The 22,317-nt window shown below is 39.4% G+C and overlaps 1 protein-coding gene across 1 annotated transcript in view; it reads left to right on the top strand.

Annotated features, from left to right (window-relative positions):
* Positions 1–22,317, top strand: part of spred1 (sprouty related EVH1 domain containing 1) — a 39,212-nt gene that overhangs the window by 2,131 nt on the left and 14,764 nt on the right. The window contains exons 2-3 of the mRNA XM_023353365.1: positions 14,339–14,597; positions 20,505–20,673. Of these exons, the coding sequence (XP_023209133.1) occupies positions 14,339–14,597; positions 20,505–20,673 (428 nt within the window). The remainder of the gene's footprint in view (positions 1–14,338; positions 14,598–20,504; positions 20,674–22,317) is intronic.

Genomic DNA, 22,317 nt, shown 5'->3' with positions numbered 1-22,317 from the left:
CAGTGCAGAATTGACACATACTGTATGTGTTGATTAATTTAAATCTAATGTAGTATTTTTTGTTGTTTTGTCTTTTTATGTGTGATGCTACCAGATAAGATAAAACTTCTCATTGTGTTTGCCTGAAGACGAGAAAATAAACCCAAACCCATAAGCATTTGTAAAATTTTACCCGTCTCCTTAGAACAACATCAAGGATCCACAACAACCCCCACTGAGGGAATTTTTGCCGTGGGCATATGTATTATCAGTGGGTTTTAAGTACAGTGCTGGGTTTGTTCCATGCTGCATGATGGCGGCAGCGAACATGATGAAGCGATCCGAACATTGTTGCTATGATTCCACCACCTTTCTGCCAGTGGTATGATTCATTGTAATGGAAGCTACAGAGTACGGAGTGAAGGTTGTCTTTCTTTTTTCTTTTTGAAGACGTTTCGGTTTTTCCCATTGCCCAGGTGTATTTAGATCTTGGAGAAAGTCAGTTGCTTATTTCTAAAAAGTCTTTCCCAATAAACTCAGAATCCCTGAATAAATCTTGCTCAACTAACAGGTTGCTGACAAGTGTTAAGGAAAACATATTTTCTTTGACTGGCTAATTCTCATTATGTTGTAAAAGCAAATAGCTATAAATACCACAAGTAACAAAATACATAATCATAATTAGATTTGTGGACTTGTCATTTTAAACACTTTTTCACAACACAAAAGCCCTTATGTCCACATTCTCTTAAAAACAGGAAACAAGTATCATGCATGAATGATTGCGTGTAATACGGATCTGGAGTGTCTGATGGGTCATTGTTGTACATAGAATACACTGTTTTCTTAGTTTAAAAAAAAATTAATGCGAGATGTGTGGCCACCTTGCTACAAAGATCATCTATGAAGCAATTGTGAAAGCTATGACAGATAGCTGAACAAGGAAGTCAGCCAGACCACTGAGGGAACTGTGCCTGTTAGTTTTAAACTTGAAGTTTATCAGATGAAAAACAAAACATTGTTTAGTGTTTCTTTTTGTGTCCTCTCTCAGAACAAAACACCTGCTGATGCCCACATATAACATCAAATTAATAGCTGCACTCATTTAGCTTTAGCTGTAGCTCACTTTCTCCTCAGTGTCTGAGCCAATTACAGGAGAAAACATTTGGCTGCAGCTGCCACCTGATTCTGTAGTATATATAAATAGCTAAACCCTTACTAGTGATTATATCTGATTATATGGAGAAAAGTAAGACTGGTAACCATCTCACAGCTGACTAGTATAAAGCAGGCTGTTTTGGTGGCACAGTTGGAAGGAAGGTGCTGATGTGACTTTACACATCAGTGTAACAATGCCAGTCAGAACAGGAGCATAACTTGTCTATCTGAATATGACTAGTATTTTAGTGTTTACAGTGGTTCCCAACCCTAGTTCTCAGGCCTACAAGTTTTAGATGTGACTTTGTTCCAGCACACCTGAGTTATATCATTGCCTGACCTCCTCTGCATGCCATCCAATACCTGCTAATCAACCTTGGTATTTAAGTCAGGCATCTGGCAGCAAGGGATACCTAAAACATGAAGGACGGGGGAGAACCAGAATTGGGAATAAGTTTAAAAAACAGCTTTTATCTACCACTGTGGTGACTTAAAGACAGATTAGGCTAGTCACAGAGATTTGATAAATCTCTGGGCCCAGAGTGTTAGTCCTGCTTCTATCAGACATAATTTCCTTCGACTTCCTCCTTCTTACCGGACAAATCACCATAAAAATCTCTTCTTAATAGACTCGAATTGGACATTGTGTTGTGCATTGATGCCCAACTTTGGCATTCAAAGAGTCATCACCAGTCTTTGACTTTTGGCTGTTGTCCGCTACCTTTTTCTCACTTTTTGTTTGGTTTGTATTACAAGCTTTACCTCTAAAAAAGTATGCAGTCTCTCATGAATGTGTGTACTAAAATAAAATCACTTTTCATGTGAAAACTGAAGATGTGACATTGATACAATGTAAAATAATGTCTACAGGTTGTATAACTGTAGCAGCCATCTATGTCTAAACTACTGGCAACAAAAGTGAGTACCCCCTAAGTGAAAAGGGGGATGTCAGCCAGTTGTTGTTTAGACCTTCCATTGCACACTGCATCAAATTGGTCGTCATGGTTTCATGGGGCTGCATAAATACTGCCAGCTGTGGGGAACTACAGTTCATCGAGGGAACCATGGATGCCAACATGTACTGTGACGTATTGAAGCAAAGCTTGAGCTCCTCTCTTCAGAAACTGGTCCAGAGGGCGGTATTCCAACATGATAATGAGCCCAAACATACCTCTAAGACAGCCACTGTCTTACTAAAGAAACTGAGAGTAAAGGTTCTGGATTGGCCAAGCATGTCTTAACCCTATTCCTTAAAGGTGGAGGAATGCAAGGTCTCTAAAGTCCAGCAGCTTCATGACGTCATCATGGGGAAGTGGAAGAGGAATCCGGAGCAATCTGTGAAGCTCTAGTGAACTTCCTGCCCAAGAGAGATGTAGCAGTTCTAAAAAATAATAGTGGCCGCAAAAAACACGAAACCTGGGGCACAGTTTGGACATTCTAACATAGGGGTGTCCTTACTTTTGAAAGATGTTATCCTGAGGGTTTCAGCCAATTTACTTTTATATAAGCAGAATACAAGCAATGACTACACTGTATCAAAATAGTGTTATTCAATGAAAACATAAAATATTATCCAAAAATGCAAGGAGTGTACTCACTTTTGTGAGATACTGTATGTGTCTTTTAAGTTTGCAGTCTTCATAAATGGATTTTAAAATTGCCTCAAGATTCAAGCAGCAATGGCCGTGAGGTAGTTTTGTCTAAAAGATGGTTGGGTAAACCAAGCTGTTGTAGACACACAGCACAGCCTTTGTTGAGAACATGTTCCTTGGCCTTGGTGCAGTGGTGTTCACAAAACTGAAATTACACAAAGAGCTCATAAAGCCTTGTGAGATTCTGGTTTGTGTCTTGTTCGGCATGTGTGGAGAGTTCCCCTCTTTAATATCAAATAGATTCTTGCCAGTCTGCACCTTCAGACGGATATTGCAGATATTTTACATGCCCTCATACATTTTTGTTTTTTACTTAGAGAATGTCAGTTGACTGACACATACTCTGGGTATGGCCTCATTGTTTGCGATTCCTGCCATATTGTCTTTTGCCAGTCAGGTGATCTTCAGTCTGCTTTCTCTGTCCGCTTCCTATCTGTGTGATTGATTTGAAAGCTCAGTGTTCCAGCTGCCTATGTGGGTGTCTTGATCTTATCACACATGAGCTGTTTTCACTCCCTTTAGTTTTGCAGAGCTTCCCAAAAACATTCTTCCCAAACAACCCCCATCATGTCTCAAAATGACAAGGGTATATGACTTCTTCAGTTGTTAGCATGCTTTATGGCCTGGGTAATGACTCATTCTGTGGAGCTCATGGCAAGCTCATGCATTTACCTTTCAATAGTCAGTGAATTTTGCGGTTATTTCAGTTTCTTGAACATGGCCTCCATTTGGTGACTGGATGAGATTTTGATGATTTAATGACCTTGATTAAAAATATTCTACTTTCACTTTATCAAATTATTTAAATATTTTAAACTGAAATGTAATAGCATGATATGTATGCTTTTATTTAAATGTTGATCTTTGGTTTACAGTTATAATCTAACAGTTATAGCTTTTCTGATTTTGATTCAGAAACTTGACTAAATGATTGAGGAAGTGCTTATAAGCTACCCAATGACTGTCTTTCAAATACAGTCATTCTTTTCTGTTTTTAAGCATGATAACATCATGATTGTGGCTGTTTATTAAAATTGTAGCTTTTTGAAACCTCAGTACACATCCATGCCTGTAACAGCTTTAGTCATTTTAACTGGTTGAATATAAGTTACAGACACATCTTACCCCAGGGCAATCTCTCTTTTGAGCTGAACACTCAAACACGTCTTTGGTTTTGCTTCTGTTTTCTTTTGAGGAAGAGTTGGTTGTGATGAATGTGGTTCACAGGAGCTAACAAAATATTTCATTTGACAAACCTGAGGTTGCGTATAACAACAGTGCCTGCATGATATATCCTCAGTGTTTTGTTCTCTTCACAGGCAGTTAAAACCTCACTTTATGTCATAAAGGTTAACATTTGTAATCGGCATTGTTTGTCTTTTTATGGACTAACTCTGTGACCCAGTATTGTAGTGGCAAACTATTCTGCTGTTAAGTATGGTTAGTTTTTTATATGAATCTACAGATGTCTTGTGATGTCTGTGGTTGGGATGCATCATCAAAATGAAACCTGCCTTGCGTTGTAATGGACTCTTCCATCCCCGTGGTCAGATTAAGGCTTGGATCTTCTGTATTTTAAACCTAACCTACTTCCTTATTATTATTTTCATTTCCTCTTCAAGTATTTTAGGAGCATGCATTAAGTGGAACGAAATGTCAGTAGCGAATTAGAAAAGTACTTTTCTTAAAAGATGAATGAATTGTGTGGAGTTAGTAGTCTACTCTACACCACACGTGGACTTGAGTTGTATGTGAGTGTGTCTGCATCATAGCATCTACGTAGCAGGAGGCTTGTCTTTATTTCTTTGTCCAGTCGGGCCTCTGATGCTCACAGACCATCTTAATGCCTCTAAGAATTGCTTCTAACACAAAGTGACTGAATTGTAGATATTGTTTTCAGTCGTACTGCATGCAGGAGCAAGAAGGCTGGGCCTGGTTGGGAACTCTTTTCTGCAGCTGGACTAAGATGGTTCTTTCCTGTTGAGCCACAGACATAAAAGGGCACAGATGTAAATCCTAAACCTTGTGTCTTTGATTGAGTTTCCAAACGCTTTGAAAACAGGAAGGGGTTTCTGTGTATGTGTCTTTGCGCGTACACGTATACACACAGCTGCACATGTTCTTGCATCTTTATTTTTATAGGAGCATTTGCCATGTGTGCTTCTGGAAAAGATAAGGTCTGATCCTGGATTGGTGAACGTAAGAAAAAGTAATAGCTGTTATATAAAATTTAAAGCCTTGCCAAAATTTCAACAAAAGATAAGTGTTCAAGCCTGTATTTTCATCTGCCCTGTAAATGTCTGATCAGATTTTGATTATATTTAGTACTCAATTGGTTACTAAAGTTGTTTCCTGACTCCTCAAATTGCAAGACATTTCCTGCTTGAATGAGATGTCTTTGTCCAGAATGGTCAACTATAGTGTTGAATATTTGACTGTACTTATGTAACTATACTCTCATCATCTTCGTTTTATAGCTCGTCTTGGCAGTTCATAGGCCACCATCTCAGTGTGATGGCTGATCATTCCTAAGTAGCTTCAAAAGATATACTGACTGTTTTTTTTCCCGCAGCTACACGGCCTGGTCCTGTGGGACTGCTTTCACATCAAAGGCGAGCAGAGAAGCCGCTGCAGTTGAATTTCGTGGTTCCTCTTTTTGTAATGGCAAGCGTAAGGTTTTAATTTACCGAATGCTTGTGGTTCGAATTAAGATCCTCTCAATATGCGGCTTTGATGAATGTTTGAGAATAGGTTTCTGGCATTTGATACACATATGGGATTCTTTTTAGATTTATAGTGTGCCACGGGGCAGCGGGAGTTGGAACTGTGATGTCGGGATAGCAGGCCCAGTCCAGCAATGGACGGTTTGATTTGAAAATTATTGTTCAAGATGTCATCCCGATGAGATCTCATGGTGATTGTCCAGTTTCCATATGGAATGCAGGTTAATTTGGCATGGAAAGATTATCTGCCATAGATGCTACCAAAACTACCATTAACATTTAGGTTTTGCTGTGTCGTGCAGCAGCAGCAGATTAGGCTTGTGGGGTTTTTTTTTGTTTGTTTTTTTCCCTTTTTTTCTTAGTCAGTTGGTAGCTAAGCTGAATGTTCTTGTGAGGGAGATGAGTCACCAGCAGCCTGAGGTGTTGAGAAGAGATAGGGCAAATTTTTCTTTCACTTCTCTTTCTATAACCAGCGGATTAGTTTTCACTGCAGCTAGTGTAAGCAAGCTTGTGTTGCGTGCTTAGCGTTCACACTTCTATCTGCTTTTATTAATGACCAACAGACAGCCTCTTCAAAACTACTTTATTAATGGCCAACAGACAGCCTCTTCAAAAGTACTTTTACTATGAATGTATATTGCAGCTTGCACAGCTAACCATAAACCATGCTGGTTTTTGTCTTCTGTGTGTCTTCTTTTAGTTTGCATTTGGTTCTTTAAACTGGGACTGAGACCAATTAGTTTGCTTGTTTACACCATTCAGATTAGATGCACGGGTGGAATACATGGCCAGGTTCCATGTTTCATTTTTATCATTAAGATAACATTAATGATAAAAACACATTTCATTACAGTAGAAGCAATATTGCTTACTTCTTTTTAATTCATTTCTTATATCTGCTTAAATAAGAAATGTCATGTCTACAGTAATGTCATGTCTATGTAAGGTTACGTGAATCTACAAGGCTTGGGCCGCTGTGAAATTCTCACGGTTTAATAACCTTGAGTAAAAATACAACAGTTTCCCCAACAGTGACACATAAAGTGTATCTTGAATGTATCACCAGATCTAATTGAATATATTTAGAACAGAAAAGCAACAGTCATTACTGCTGCAGTTAAAGTAATTCAACATATCAATTATTATGGTCATATTAATGTTATCTAAAGTCTTTATTTACTGTTTTTTTTACTGTAAAGTATAAACTTAAACATCTAGAGGAAAGTGTTTATTGAGCTGAATATTCTGCCTTATATTACTCTATTATTAGGGTAACGCAAGCATAAAAAGCAAAAGTCAGCCGATGTCGATATGATATTTATTGCTGATATATTAGACACATTGTTTTTTGGCGGGTGTGCAAAATAAAACTTTTTAAACAATCTGACAATGTGCAGCTCTAAGATTATTTGATTAAATATTGTGCTATGCTTGGGTAATCGACCTGCATTTGCCTACTTAGCTGATATGTAGCTTGGCAGTTGTGTTCAGAAAATGTGACCTCAATGAGAGTGATGGGTTTTCTGTCTCACGACTATTTGCATTCCTTGCGAAGGATTTCCAAACATTGGAAAAATACATACTCCATGGAGGTCTGCGCATACTCAAAGTGGACTCAAAGCCCCCAACCAGCTCATCAAACTTGTCAGTCTCCATTCAGATTGTAGGAAATGAAGGAAATTGCCATGAGAAATGTAGGCAATTGGTATGCTTGACTATGAATCTCAGCTTTCTGCAGACAGTGTGAACACACTGCAAGGCTCACAGAGTACGCAAAGTATGGATGAATAAGTGGGAGTCTTCAGCAAGAAAGGTGGAGAAGCTTCTTTTCAGCCAGCTGACTGGCAGCCAGCAGCAACATGTAGAGGAGACCAAACATCCCCAATTTGCCTTCTAATATCTCATTAAATAAATTGTAATAGCAGTAAAGGTATGGTGGAACTGTAGATTTTTAAAAACCTTGATATGCCCACTTATACTCTAAAAGTAAATATGTCCATAATATGAAATCAGTCAGAAATACATAATTATATAAATATCATTGTGTTTTGACATAACTGTTGAAGACAGCGTTATTTTCTTTTAGGCAAAGAGAATGAGTCACACAGCCAAAGTAGCTTTTGACGTAGAAATCCATGTTTTACCTACTTTACCGGTAATAGCTTTTTCTTTCTGTGGATAATCTATAGAATCGGATTGGGATAAGTAGCTTGTGTTTATTTTCTCCAATGATATTTTAATGATGTATTTTTTTTTTGTTTGTTTTCTTTTTTGGCCGTTTGTTAAAAAGTTCAACGAGCCAAAGTGGTCTAGCAGACCTTGACTGAGCTTCACAGCCTTCCTCAGGTTTTGATTTGAGGAAAAGATGGGGAGGAAAAGGGGTGATGGAGGAAGAAAAAGAGATGGGGGGGAGGGAGGGGAGGCAGCTTTTCTGTTCTTTTCAGATGCTAATGAAAGGACGAATGGTTTTCCAGCTTTTAGCTTGCAAAGTGTGTCTCCCTTGCAGCATGCTCTGCTGCCTGGACATTGTGGGAGGACAAAACTCCAGGCCCGGGATCCAATAACGTGAAATTTCAGCAGAGAAGCGGCCATTGTGTACAAAGAGGCAGCCGGGGAGGGCCTGTGTGGAAAAGAGGGGGAGGAGATGGAGTGGAGGGAAGGGGGGGTGACTTGGCGAGCAACCAGGGGTCTGGCTACATCCTTTCTCTTTCCCCTTTCCTCCTCCTCTTCTTCGCTCTCTTCATCTTCCCTTCTTCGTCACCCTCTTGCCCACCCCGTCCTCCAGAACCCTCCAGCCCTTCAACCCTCTGTGCTCCTCTTCACCACTCCCCTTTGGGTTGGAAAACCCAAGACTGAGACGGGAGCAGAGCATAATTGCATGCTGGAGCCCAGTGAGCCATGGGCCGGAGCAGCAGACAAACGGTCACTTTGTCCACTTAGGAAATGGTTGTCCCAGGATCCCCCTTCTCCACCACACACTGGAGAAAGTGGCCTCAGGGCCCATGTCTCCCTGATCTGCACATCCTTCTCCAGTCTCTCTTTCCTGTAAATCTATGTTTATATTTACTACTTTGCTTTTTTATTATTATTGGTTAACTATAAGAAATACAACTGTGGTGCTTTTTTGTGTATTAGAATAGTTTAACTAGTTTGTAACTTTGCCTCAGTTGGAATTTTGAAAAATATTTCTTTTTGTGATGATTTCCAAGACTTGTTTTTGCTTTTAGAAATTTATATGAATATTCACACATAAGTTTTCACATACCACACTCGACATTTGATTTTCTTCACACTTTTGCCTGATTTTCAGTGATGATTTTTCTGTATAGTTTAAAAATCTGTACTTTATTATAATACTTTATTTATATCTTTTTCTTAAGTTTTCCTTCAGACATACTCGCGATCCTTATTTACAGTTGCCTCTCCCTGTCCTCCTTGGCTTCAGTCTCATCACCCCCTCGGTTTTCTTTTCCCCCTGCTTTGCACGGAAATGAAGTCAGTCATCCAGCAGAATAACTTGGAATAATTCAGAATTGGGGGCTCCTTTCTTTCATCCTGCCCCACTCCCTCCCTCCCACCCCCTTTTTTCTCTTGCATGCCAAAGCCAGCTGATCTGCTTCCGCTCACAATTGTGTGTCCAGTTGACTGTGTGCTCTCAGCAAGGGGCGTGGAGGCCGGCTTTTGTCTCCACCATCCCTCGATGAGCTGTGAATGTGCACAGGGTGGACTGATAGATGCATGCAGAGCACTGTGCGTTTTAGGAAAGCAAGTTCACCGACTAAAGGGACAGCTTTATAAAGTTAAAATGTGTTGCTTGTAGAATTGTGGCACACACCCTACAGATTAAGCTCTTTAAGTAAGTAAAAAGGATTCTTTGGTTTTAAAAATTCTATTTAAGAAGATCCGCATATCTGTTGTCCGGTTAACTTCCTCTCACGACTCCCCCCCCCTCCCTCAGAGTGTCATGGTTGCTGGCATGTGTATGATGGGAGGCCTGAAGGGTCAGGCCCTGGTCATTGTGCTCTGGTCACGGCTGACTGACACCACCGCCTGCCTTCTGTTCACCCCAGGGACCCCTGTCTGACTGACAGCCCCTTCTGCACCCAGCACCCGCATCCATTTATTGGTGTCCGTAGAGGGGTGTTAGAGTAGCAGCAGCAGCATATCCCAATCACTGCCTGCTGTGGTGCCCCAAAACCTTATTTTTCATGATTGAACGAAGTTCTCTTGGACCGTTTCTTTGTCACTCATGTCATTAGATATCATCAGAATGGGGTGTTTTCTATGTGTGGTTATTAAAGGGAAGTTTGTTGAGGTTTTCCTGTTTTCTGAGTTTCCCATGACTAGTTGCTGTCAAATAAGCCCCGGGCAACACATTTAACCTATCTAGGCGTTTAACTGGTGGTACATTTTCAACTTTTGAAAATTTATTAAAAAGGCTAATGATTAGGAATATAAAATTTGGTAAATGTTTTTTCAGTTGGGTCCAAATCTAAAGACAACTGGGCATGTCTATATTTAGTATTTCAAATATGTCCAGTTTTCAATATCTTTTTTTGACCTGCTGATGCAGATCTTGGTCAAGTTTGTCTAAAAACTGTAATAAACTTTGTCAAAATGTTGTTTTTTCCTTCCTGCCATGAGAAGTCAAATATTTATAGTAGGATATCGTAGGTGACGCAGCACCATAGAGAAAGATATGATGCACTGTAAGGTAAGGACTTAGTCATTTGAAAATATTTTAGAGTTAACATTTTAGCCTGAATAAAATAATGTTCATCATTGACGTAAATTCCTATGTTATTCCTTAGATCAAAATACTACTACAATGACAGCACTACACGATTTTTGTTTCCGGGGATTTTTGTTCTAAAATTTTAAGGGCAAAAAAAGGAAAAACCTCCTTCTTATCCTTTGGCACTGCCGTATTGGTTTAAGGAGGTAATTTAATTATATGAAAAACATTTTTACTGCAAAGTCAACATTTTTAAGTTTGAAGCTGAAAAACGTAACAGAAATGACCTTGGAGGAGACAATTTTCACAGAATTTCTTTTTACCAATCCCAAGCTCAAAATGTAATATAATTGCCTTGCTGATAACAGTCAGTGATAGTTACTGATCTCCGTTTCTTTGCACTGGATGATTTCCATCCGAATAAATATTTCACAAACAATACTATCAAACATTCCTTTAGAGAACATGTTGCTACATCGTTTCCCAGTGCAAAATATAGAGAAATACATTGTTGTTGGCTTGTATTGCTAACTGTGGTTAGCCTGCACAAAAAGCAAAAGAGTTTTCCAACCTGTACCAACTACAACACGGTTAATTTGGTGTTTTTATGTCATTCCCACGGTTTCCTGGGTCAATTTCACCATTCGTTTTCTTATGAGACGTCTCTGATGACGCAAAGATCAGTGTGCTTGAACAGCTCATCCTTTTAGCTGTTGCTGCTAATTATCTCAACATCAAAATGTGAAAGGGCAAAATGACTTGCAAAGTCTTATATTGTTGCAACCTGAATGAATGTCCGACATTCCTCAGTAAAAAAAAAGTTCACTTTAACGTCTCGCCCTTTTTGCAATTTTTCTGACTTAATTTGTAAACACTTCACTGACAAGGAAATTAACTCACTTGCAGTGAGTTCTTCAACATACTTTCCATGTTGAAGAACATTGTGGTTAGTGTGACCTTGTGTGGTGCATCTGACATCTTGATACATGTATGTATTGTCAATTAGCTATGATAAAGCCTCAAATTATGTCACCTATAACTCCACATATAGCTGTCTATTTTTTGCTAAGTTTATGCTGTTTTCAAGCTTCTTAGGGAAATATTAGATTTTGTAGTTCCTCATTTCTCTTCTTGCTGGCTCTTTTTGTGCAAATCATTCGTCCGTATTTTAATGTGCAGCATACTCAATGATTTGCTGCATTTCTTTGGCTGCAAAGCAGTGAGTTCAAACACACAGCTAAACTCTAGAAAGTACAGAAAGCCCTGCTTGATTCACATTATTTATAAAGCTAATTAGTTTCTGTGTTGTCAATTTTGTTAGTACTGTAGATTAAATTATTGACTTGAACAACAGAACAGATTTAAATTGGATAAATAAACAAGATGAGACAAAATTTCAAATTTCCTGTCATAGTCTGCTTGTGTTTCTAAGTAATGTCAATTGTTGGATTTTTATACAACTTTTAACAGAAAGTTTTGTCTGGGATGTTGGTTGTCCTAAAGGTACTACTCTTTTCTCAGTTTCTCAACATATACTTGTAGTCCTATAGCAATTTAAAAACAAAGGTTTCTATATTGCTTATTTTAAAAGAATATCTATTGCAGTATCATTCAGTTCAGTATATCAAGGACAAATCGCTTTAATATTGTGAATAGAAAAAGTAATGTTTAGAACTGCTAGTTTCAAAGTCTTTTTGATAAATATGACTGGGTGTCCCAGTTTTATTTCAGAATGGTACACTTGTGTATTAATGACCAAATAGAAATAATCCCCTTCCTCTTGAAGATGGTGAGCATTTGATTTTGCCAGTGGGATCTATTATGTTTTTATAAATGTTGTGCTCTTGTGTTCTTGGTGCCAATCTTTCACATGAAGGCAGATACGGTCACTGGGAGTGAAAATCCTCTCGCTTGGTGTCTGATTCACATTTGGCCGCTGCTCGTGACATTCTTTACAAACGCTTCACATTCTGACATCATCTTTGCTGGTTAAACTGACCGGAGAACAGTTTGTCACAGGAAGTCATCTGCTCGCAAACATCTTGAGTTATTTTCTGCTTGGTTTGGTAATCTTCCTCGTCTTTAATGTATTACTAGCCCTCAACACGCCTTGACCTTTGTCATTTCCGATGGCCCTGTTCACTGTTACCTCATCAGGGAACGATCTGACTAAAGGTGAGAAAACAAGAGGAGCAAAGTCAAACTTAATCTTTGATTTTTAAATGAGCAGTTATTGGAATAGATATCAAACAAACTGTTTTACTCTTACCATACACAGCGCTTCAGCTTTGCCTTTAAGTCCTTTATGGCGGTTGTTGTGCTTTTAACTTTTCACTTGATTTATTGATTTAACCTGAAAAACCACCAATCTTCAGTTTACTTACAACTATTTATTTACTAGGACAGAAAGCTTGCTGTTTGTTAGCAGAATTTTATGTTAAGAAGTTTTGAGAAATGATAAAATACATTCGGCTTTTCCTTCAAGGGTGTAATCCTTTTCACCTGCTTCAAAAATCTTAAAAGTAGATCATAAGTAAGATGGCGTTAAAACACAAACCATGCCATTTTCTGAACACACTTAACATTGAGCTGCATTTCCATCAGAACATGTTGGTGTTGGTTATTAACGCTGGTCTGAGTTGCAGTCCACAGAAATCCCTCAATAGAAATATATATACTTTTTGTTGCTTTATATGTTGGATGAACTGGGACGTATTGTTACTCAGTGTTGATACTCGGACTGAAAATTTATATCTGCTTAAACTCCAAGAAAATCGAAAACAAATTAAGAGAAAAAACCTTTTAGTGTACATCTCATTTGTTTTAAATCTGACTACAAATGTCAACTGTGTTACTTCATGTAAGCTGTTGGATTTTTATTGGTGTTTAATTGCAGCTTATTATACATGTGATATGATATGCATATGAAAGGATTGTCTTAAAAGATTTATTTTGTGATTCAAAGGGGAGAGGGGAGTATGATGTACTATCTAGTTTAAAAACCTTTGCTTTCATTGAAATGTTTGGTTTCAGCTGTGGCCAGAGACTGAACATAACCACATGGTCAGTCACCCTCTGGCTGGGGTTAAAGATACACTGACAACTTCAGACAGCTTTTAGCCTGTTATGAAAGATGACACAATGAATTTAGGAACATTATTGTTGTCATTTTCTCTTTATTTCCTATGTGTTTCTTGAATATGTTACATCTATAATGCTCAAATGGAGTTGATTTGTTACTAAAAAACACTTCTGATGCAGAATTTAGGCAAATCTGCTCTCAGAGATTTTTAAGTAAACACATTCTTGATGTAAAGAATACTTCTTTTTTTTTTTTGTTAAAACGACTAGCCAAAATGCTTTGTAAACCAAACTCATTACAGATGTAGATTGTCACCTATAGAACATGTCCCGGTCAAATGTTTGTTTTACTGTTTTGTTGAAAACTCTGTCAAAAACAATGTTCACGTTTATCTGACTCTGGCGACATCATATGTGGCAACATTTGACCCTAATAGAACGCAACGGTTTCAGACGACAACCAAGTCAGACTGGAGTGGAATTCAATATTTCAGAGTTACGTGGAAATCTGTGAAATGTTGCTTGTCCACCAAAATATTCACTGAAGGCTCGACTCTTGAACCTTTAGTGACGTCATAAAAAAACAAAACAGAATTTTATGTTTATCATTTTGTGAAATATTGCTGTGGAAATCTACCCTTTATTATCCAGCTGTGTCTTTATTGCACCTATGACTGTACTCGGTTACATCATAGCAAATATAGTATAATGCATAATACTTTTTTGACTAGTTTTTACCTAATGATAAATCGGTCAGTCTCAAACCTGTGCTATTGTTGTCAGTATCCAAATGTAAACTAGAACCTTATATGTTCTTTGGGAAGATTCTCATCCTAGTCTTAGGTTTAGTACAAATAGTATGTCAGTTAAAGCTATGGGATCTAGGTGATGCAAACAAGGGAATAAATGCAGCAAATTTGTAAATATCACTTGTTTTGCACAGTGCAGCTAACTCCATTTCTTTTCATTCTTTTCCCCCCTACTTATCTTCTTCCCTCGCTCTCATGCAGTGACAGTTATGCGCGTGTGAGAGCAGTGGTCATGACTCGGGATGACTCCAGCGGTGGGTGGCTTCCCTTGGGGGGTGGAGGACTTAGCTGTGTCACCGTCTACAAGGTCAGCCGGGCAGAGGACAACAACAGCACCCACAGCGGAGGCAGCGGAGGAAGCGGCAGTAACCTCAGCCCCTGTAGTTCCACTCCCAGTCCGAGTCCCAGTCCCACCGCTGTGGAGTTTCACATCAGGGGCGAAAGACTTAAAGACAAACTGGTGAGAGAAAGCCTACACCATGAATTCACTGCATTACATAAAATCATATTAATAGTATGCAGGCAGTTTCATTGAAAAGTCTGCATACAATGGAAAAACGCATGATTACATGGTAGCCTTTAGTGGGGAATGATTGTACAATGTTTGAGCAAAATGGTTGAATTTCAAGTGGGGTTTTCTTATCAATACAAGCTCATACATACATTCTCCCAAGTCTTTAAATAATTGGTGTTTTAGGATGTACTATTATCTTAAAACCTTATTAACTTTTAGTTGGTGATAAATAACATTAGTAGATTTTGTCATTTTCAGCATTAGAAGGGTTTATTTGACAGCACTCCATCAATTAACCAATGGGAATACCCCAAAAAACTCAATGAAAACCCGAAAAGGCGAATTGTAGATTTACCCAAAAAGCTGTCTGAAGTCATTTCTAAAGAGCAGATTCTGAGACCTCCAGTTTGAAATAATATTATCAAGTTATTCAGGCTCGTCACCACTGCGCCGGCATAAATTAAAGAAACTATCCGGGATAAACAGCCAAGGAATCACCAGGGCTCAAGTCTGCCATTAATAGGAAAAGGCAAGAACATATTCTCTATTCCAGAAGAATCTGTACGGTTAGGCAAGATGAAGACGGAGCGTCTTAGACACAATGATAAGTATTTCTAAAGAAGTTAATGTGAAATGTTAAACATAACATTATACATGTGGATGGAAAAGTAAAGGAGAAGTATCAGCAGCTAAATGATTAAACTATTGACAATGATCCTAAACATACATCAAGATATTTTTTTGAATGGATGAACTGGGCTAACATTAAGCATCTGGAATGGCCTTTCTGCCAGAACCTTTAAAAGTGGGATCATTTCAGGAAATCAGCAATTTTTTATGAACTCTACTTGTCCTGATAGCAAGAGTAGTGAAATATCAAGAGAGAATAATGGCAAAAAGTTGATGATGTGTGTGTTAGAGGATGTAACACAAAATTCAAAATTTTACACCTAGTGTATGACTACTCCACTCTGGCAAAAGATGATTCAAATAAATCATTAAAATCCCAAAACAAAAATCACATCTACACCAGGAGTCGGCCAAATAATTCTGAAAGGAACTGTACAAATAAATTTATATAAATTTTTACACTCTATCCAGACGTGCCCTTTAAAGCACAATAATTTGTGCAAATGATAAACAGTGTGTTCTGTTGAGCAGGATCATTGTGAGCCCAGCTTTCTCAGACTCCGGTCCCTTTGCTGCCTCACTCACACTTTCAGCCACACAGGAAGTGTGTTTTGGCTCTCCTCTATGGCTCAGGTAACTGAAAATAGGAGCAAACTGCGTGATGTTGTGATGCATGATGACTTCATCAGGGAGAAGGCCACATTACTCAGATGAGAATGTGGGATGAGGGATGTGAGAAACTCAAAAAGCATGGCAGGATTCTGGAAGATTTAACACAATATTTTCCTTCAGTAAAACATTTTTTTATGAATGCAGAAAGGAAAAGAGCAGTTAGCTGAGGTAATATATATCACAGATTGAGTGTTTGTTGTTTTTGCTTCTTACTAATTACTTTTATGCCCTAGACTGAGTTGTCCTTTAGTAATAGTCAGCAGTTTGATCTCTGACCTCTGTGTGTTGCCCCTCTGGCACACTGAACGCCAAGTTCCAGGAAACAGATGGAGCTGCTTTTTGCATGACAGCTCCGCTGCTACAAGTATGGATGTGTGCGAATGAAATACACTGTGAATATTGTTTTCTCTCAGAGCTCTTCAAAAATAAAAGTTGCTCAGAGTATAATCAGTTTGCATTTATTTAAAATGTTTGTAAAAGAAAAAAGTGTAACATTTTGACAGTTATTGAAATGCATGATTTAAACCACTTTTTTTTAATGCTGTGTTAAACAGTAATACATAAGATATTAGCAAAGAAGTTGAAGTTATTTATATTCCGTATTATCAGTCTATTTCTTCTTGAGTAGCTGAATTTCTTGTCATTACTGTGCACATTAGATGCAAGCCAGATCCAGTAGATAAAGTTTAGAATATCTTTGTTCTGCGGTAATGCGAGTATAAATCTCTTGGTTCGAGAAATGTTGGATGCCAGATCACAGAGGAGAGGCCACCATGATGCACAGAATCTGGCAACCCCAGACTATCTGACTTTAGAGCCTGGTTACACGGGCGCCTGAATCACCGCTTTCATCTTTATTGACTGAGCTTATTTACGCGTGTTTCATGTCTGCGACGGGTTCGTGTTTTGTGCGTTGCTACACAAGCACGCGTGTGGCACAGGAAAAGGGTGTGACGAGAATGCTGTTGTTCAGACGCGGCGTAGACGTGGTTCAGAGACCCCGGCAACTGTTCTGGGATGTGGTGAAACACCCCAATCACCGCCAGGGTCCCCTGTCGCCACAACAAACACACGGCCATATGTAGATCTGTCGGGATGCCACCCAGTGCCAGGGTGTTGGCGTCAACCTCAGTGCTACCGACTGTCTGAGGGCATCAAAGGGATGACTCCAAGAAAACAGCAAACCACATACTAATGTTAGACATTGAGGAAGAAACACTCAATATCAGTGCCTGCTGCTACAGAATTTCTTGTTGCCACATTTTTACAGCAGAAACGCTTTTGTTTTTATTTGAGAGTTAAGCAAACCTGTACTTTGGAGAAGTAATTTTTTATTTTGACTGATCAAAAATGAAATTTTACTACAGAGTTTCAGACATCGCTGCCGTTCCCCACTGCCCCTAACTTCTGACAAAAGTGGTTCTTTCGTCTGCCCCAGCAGCATGTTAGTTCTGATGCAGCACTTGTTTTCGGTGCCAGGTCCAGAGTTTCTCTGGGTTCAAACATGAAGAACTATTTAGTAACATCCAGAACCAATTAAGTGCTGTAGCTGGTTTGGTGGAAAATACTTTTTTTGATTGAAAGCTCTGCCAGTAACACCCAGTATGCTCATCTTCCCATCAGCTCATACCACCTTCCCTTACAGCATGATGCTGCCACCACCATGCCCTTTGCTGTTGAGGTTGATTACCAAACAGAAAGCTTGAAATTGACCTCACCCTGACCTATGGATCTCTGGAGATCCCATGAGTCTCTTTGTTCCTCCTTATGAAAAGGTGTTATTTTCTTTCTAATTTACAACTATGCCCTGGTGTGTGCTGGTCATTATCGAATAAATAAAATAAATACATCGAAGCCTGTGTTTGTGACACATTAGAGTCTTAATACTTTTCCAAGGCACTGCGTGATTTAAGTACATGTTCCAGCCTGAATTAAGCAGCAGCAGCTCCACATAGACAGACAAAAAGCAGATCAGAATTGCATTTAATTTAAAGCAAAATGTGAGTCTTTTTGCAAGCTGTTATCAGGTGACTGAGGACACAGGACATAAGATGCGAGAGGAATTCAAAAAGAAAAGAATGGCTTCTAATCAAAGAGCAGGAAGTGGAGGTGGAGCCATAAAGATGGGAGACGGAAGAAAAGAGGTGGAAGGGTTTTGTCTATAAGCGCAGTGATGCGGCACAGAGTGTGCTGGTGATGACTCAGCTGGCTCTCCATATAGCCACCAATCACTCGCCGACTTCCTCCCTGCTTCTCTCCCTCCTCTCCACCCCTTTCTCTCACTCTTGCCTCTCCTAAAACTACAGATCTAATTGGTGGACGTTAACTGACCATACCAGCTCTTGGATTATAATAAATCTCTGACTAAGCTCTCGGCCTCAGCACCTTACTTTTCACCACAGGTAGCCTTTGAGCCGTAAATGTGGTGGTGTCTAGGATTACTCTGAATAGCTGTATCTCAGTGTTTCATGTAATCATTTTGACTCATATTAGCAGGCTAAATTTTAACATTTAGCTTTCAAAGGTATTTCTTTAAAAATTACCATCAAATGAGGTTTCTCGACACAAAGCGTCCAGTGCATTCTCTGGTTTACTTTTTCCCTGCTTTGTTTCATTGTGTTTGGTCCCAATCGGTCTTGTCTTACAATATCACCGTTCTACACGGATCTCGCATCCAGCCGTCTTTGTCCCTCACCTCATTTAACACATCCTGTCTGTGTTCGCTTTCTGTCTGCTTTTCTGGAAAGGTGGCTCCTCCTCCTCTGCTCTTTTCTTTGAGCACATTGTGGAATGTGGTGTTAAGTGTCATCCTGCCATGCAACTGTGATACTTCTTCCTCTGTCAGGCGTTGCTGCGACGCTCACCTTACTAGCTCTGGCTCCATTCAGTCTCGCCTCCACAGTCACCCCCAGAGGCACTATGCGCACCCCTCCTCCTCCCCCCATCATCCCGCCTCGTCACCCCATCCTCTCCACATCCCCATCCCTCTCGTCTTCCCTCCCTTTATCCTTCAGCTCTGGGAAAACACACAAGCATAACCCTTGGCCCTTCTTTTCTTCTTTAAGAAAGGTACGGGGACATGCTGAGAGGTTACAAAGCAGCTCGCCCAGATAGAATGACATGTCCACTCTTTCGTGAAACTCACCATCAACATTTTCAATCTCTTCCAATATTCAGACCTGCGCATACTCGTATTCATCGAGTACTGGCTAGGAGCCGTTATCCCCCAGATTACAGACAGTGTCTTCATTTTAATTACACCGGCTACAGTATTTACTCATTCTTGTCCTTTGTGTCACCATGTGCGTGCTCCGACATCCACACTCGGTTAAGTCACCTCTCGTGCATGTCAGTGAAAACCTCACCGAGGGTAATGGCCGTCTCTCATTTCATTTAATCTACCCAGAGGAAGACCAGCAGGCAGCCCAGTAGCCCCGATTAATAATAGGCTTTGGAAGCACAGCCTCTTTTCCGCCCTGCTCTCGGGGCTTCCTGGCTTTAAAACATTCCCACACACACCTGGTCTCCTGAAACCACTGCTCTTCAGCTTTTAGGATGACCAAGATGAGATGAGATTAAATCCTTATGATGTAGTAACCTTGAAGAAATGTAGTTTGTTGTTCTTAATTTAAAAAAAAAGGTTTTTATTTTTATTTCAGGCAAACACAGCTATCAATCACTGGATTGCCAGAATAATGTTATTTATTGATTATTCCATGTATAAGAGTTATCTTGAGCATTGTATTTCCCTTAATACTCAGATTTAACCAAAACTGTAGCAGAAACACCCATGAAATGTAGCGTTTATTTCACAATTTATACTTCTTTTCCCTCATCTTTGTGGGTTAACACTGGGAGTGTAACAAGGTAAATTAGCTGGGCTATCTGCTCTGGTAGCCAGAGCTACTGAAGTTTTTAAACAGCAATACCTTAATTTTTATGGGTGCTGCTCCTTTAGTTATGACTGTCTGTGTTATTTGTGAGTGGAAATATTCCAAATAACTATTTGCCTTTCTGGAAGCGAGTCGAAAGTGCAGTAACCTTCTTTCAGTTTGATGTTCAACAGAATGCATGTTGTTTTCATCCGCAACGACAAAAAATGTGAATGCTTTTCTACTTTCTGCCTTCATTAAGTCAGTTTTGCCCCCTAAAATAAACAAAATACTTGTACTTTTTACACTCATTGATGTTACTGTTACGATATTATCATATCAAGATAAAATAAGATAAGATCATTTATTAGCCTCCAATAGGAGAAATTTGTCTTGCAAGCAGAGGTAAGACTGTAGTACAACAATAAGAACAATACAACATCAGTTTAGGTCTTGTTTTAGGTCTCTCTAACTTACAGACTTTTTGTGCCCCACATGAGGACTGCGTGGGATACTTGCAGATCAAACATTTACACCTAATCTGAGTTAGTTATAGATCTACCATTGATTTGTTTCTAGATGAGGTCTAAATGTTCCCTGAATGTTGTAATCAGGTCTGTTGCACAGTTGGATCTATTGCCGTGTAACCCTTGTTGACTGAAAAACTGTGTCTCTTCAGGTGGTGCTGGAATGTGTTCTGCAGAGAGACCTGGTATACAATAAGGTCAACCCCATCTTCCACCACTGGAGAATCAATGACAAGAAGTTTGGACTGACGTTCCAGAGCCCTGCTGATGCTCGCGCCTTTGACAGGGGAGTGCGCCGGGCCATTGAGGACATTAACAAAGGTGTGGGCGTGCTACTCTGCTGTCTGTGTGGCTTTTATCTGTGTTTCAGAGCAGGTCAAACCAGATAAGTCAGCATTACGTCCTCAGCAAACATACCTTACCTTAAAAATACATCTGTCAAGTGCTGGCTATTGTTTCTTTTTATTACCATTTGTCAAAAACATCTGAGTTACTTGTAGAATTCTCCTTTGTCACGCTAACAAGAAATACTTGTTCCGAATTCAGCCAAAGTTTCCACCATATTTCTTAATCTTATTATACTTGTAAAAAAAATCATGATGAAGCAGTGTGTTTACCTTTGCCGTGTAACGGCCGACCTAGCTTCTGTTCTGGGAGAGATGAGAGATGCGTAGTGTCAATTGGTGTTGATGACTGAACCGTTGCTGCCGCTTGTTCGCTGAACCCAAGCAAGACCCTTCTTGTGATATCCTGTCGCTTCCAGTTGCTTAGATAATCTTGGGTCTTCCTGTAGAGACCGACAGTTTAAGGCTTCACTCAGTGTCTCATAGGTAGAGAGAAGCTGAAGCAAGATGAGAAACTTTTAGAACGGATGGCACTCTGAGACATGGCTTGAACTTCAGTCAGGAGAAATCAGTCAGGTTTAGTTTCTGTTTGCTAAAATTGAGGAATGGCTGGAGTAGTCTTTGGCTTGCGGTGTACTGAGTGCTATTTAAGTTGTGATGGACTTGAGTTGGCAGCTTTGGGTCTTGATAAGCAATATTTTTCTGTACAGAGCCAAAGGTTTTAAAGTCATCCAATTAGTAGGAGGCTTGCGAACTCAGCAATCTGCCACCCAGTATTCTTACACAAGAGGTGAGCTGGCTAGCTGGGAAGACATAATCTTTTTTTTACTCTCTAGACTCTGGAACCCTAGGGGAGTATAGAGGAGGAACAGTACATCGTATAATAAAGGCTTATCACTGCTTTGCATCAGTCTCTTCTTGCCCACAATTGCTTATCTGAGATTTGAACTTTTGGGCACAAGTCCAGGCAGCTTCTAGGTGGAAGGCACCTGTAATGCTTCAATTGTTGACTCTGTGTTCTATGACTTTGTATTTTTGTGTTTTTATGATGTGAAGCACTTTGAACCGCCTTGTTGCAGAAATGTGCTGTACAAATAAACTTGATTGATTGATTGATTTAATGCTAATGCTTGGGTTTTCAAACTGCATTTCCTGTTAGAGCAGCCATAATGCAGTGTTTTCTAAAAGATAACACTTCTACCAACCACGCACTATTCAGATTGGAGAATGTTTTTATAAAACTCAATCTGTAAATTTTCATGTCATAGAACAACTTGTTCATCTTAACCCCTTAGACCAGCACAAAGTAGCAAATAACTGTGATGTTGAAGGAATTGTTTTTACAAAGTAAAACCTGTAAATTGTGGTGAGTCAATACTTTTCAAATCACCTTAACCTGCAGTAATCTTTTTGGATATGCAAAGTTAATTTTCCCCATTCTATACATAATAGCTCAAGTGCAGCCAGATTAAATACTTTTACCACACAGATTATCTATTTGTTTTATGACTGGACTTTGACTGAGCCATTTGAAGACACAAATATGATTTGGTTTAAATTATTCTATTGGGTGTATGTTTATGGTTGTTGTCAAGCGAGCAGATGAACCTCTGTCCCGGTC

The sequence above is a fragment of the Xiphophorus maculatus genome, chromosome 19 (assembly GCF_002775205.1).
Source record: "Xiphophorus maculatus strain JP 163 A chromosome 19, X_maculatus-5.0-male, whole genome shotgun sequence".
NCBI lineage: Eukaryota > Metazoa > Chordata > Actinopteri > Cyprinodontiformes > Poeciliidae > Xiphophorus > Xiphophorus maculatus.
This window is presented reverse-complemented; position numbering and strand designations above follow the sequence as displayed.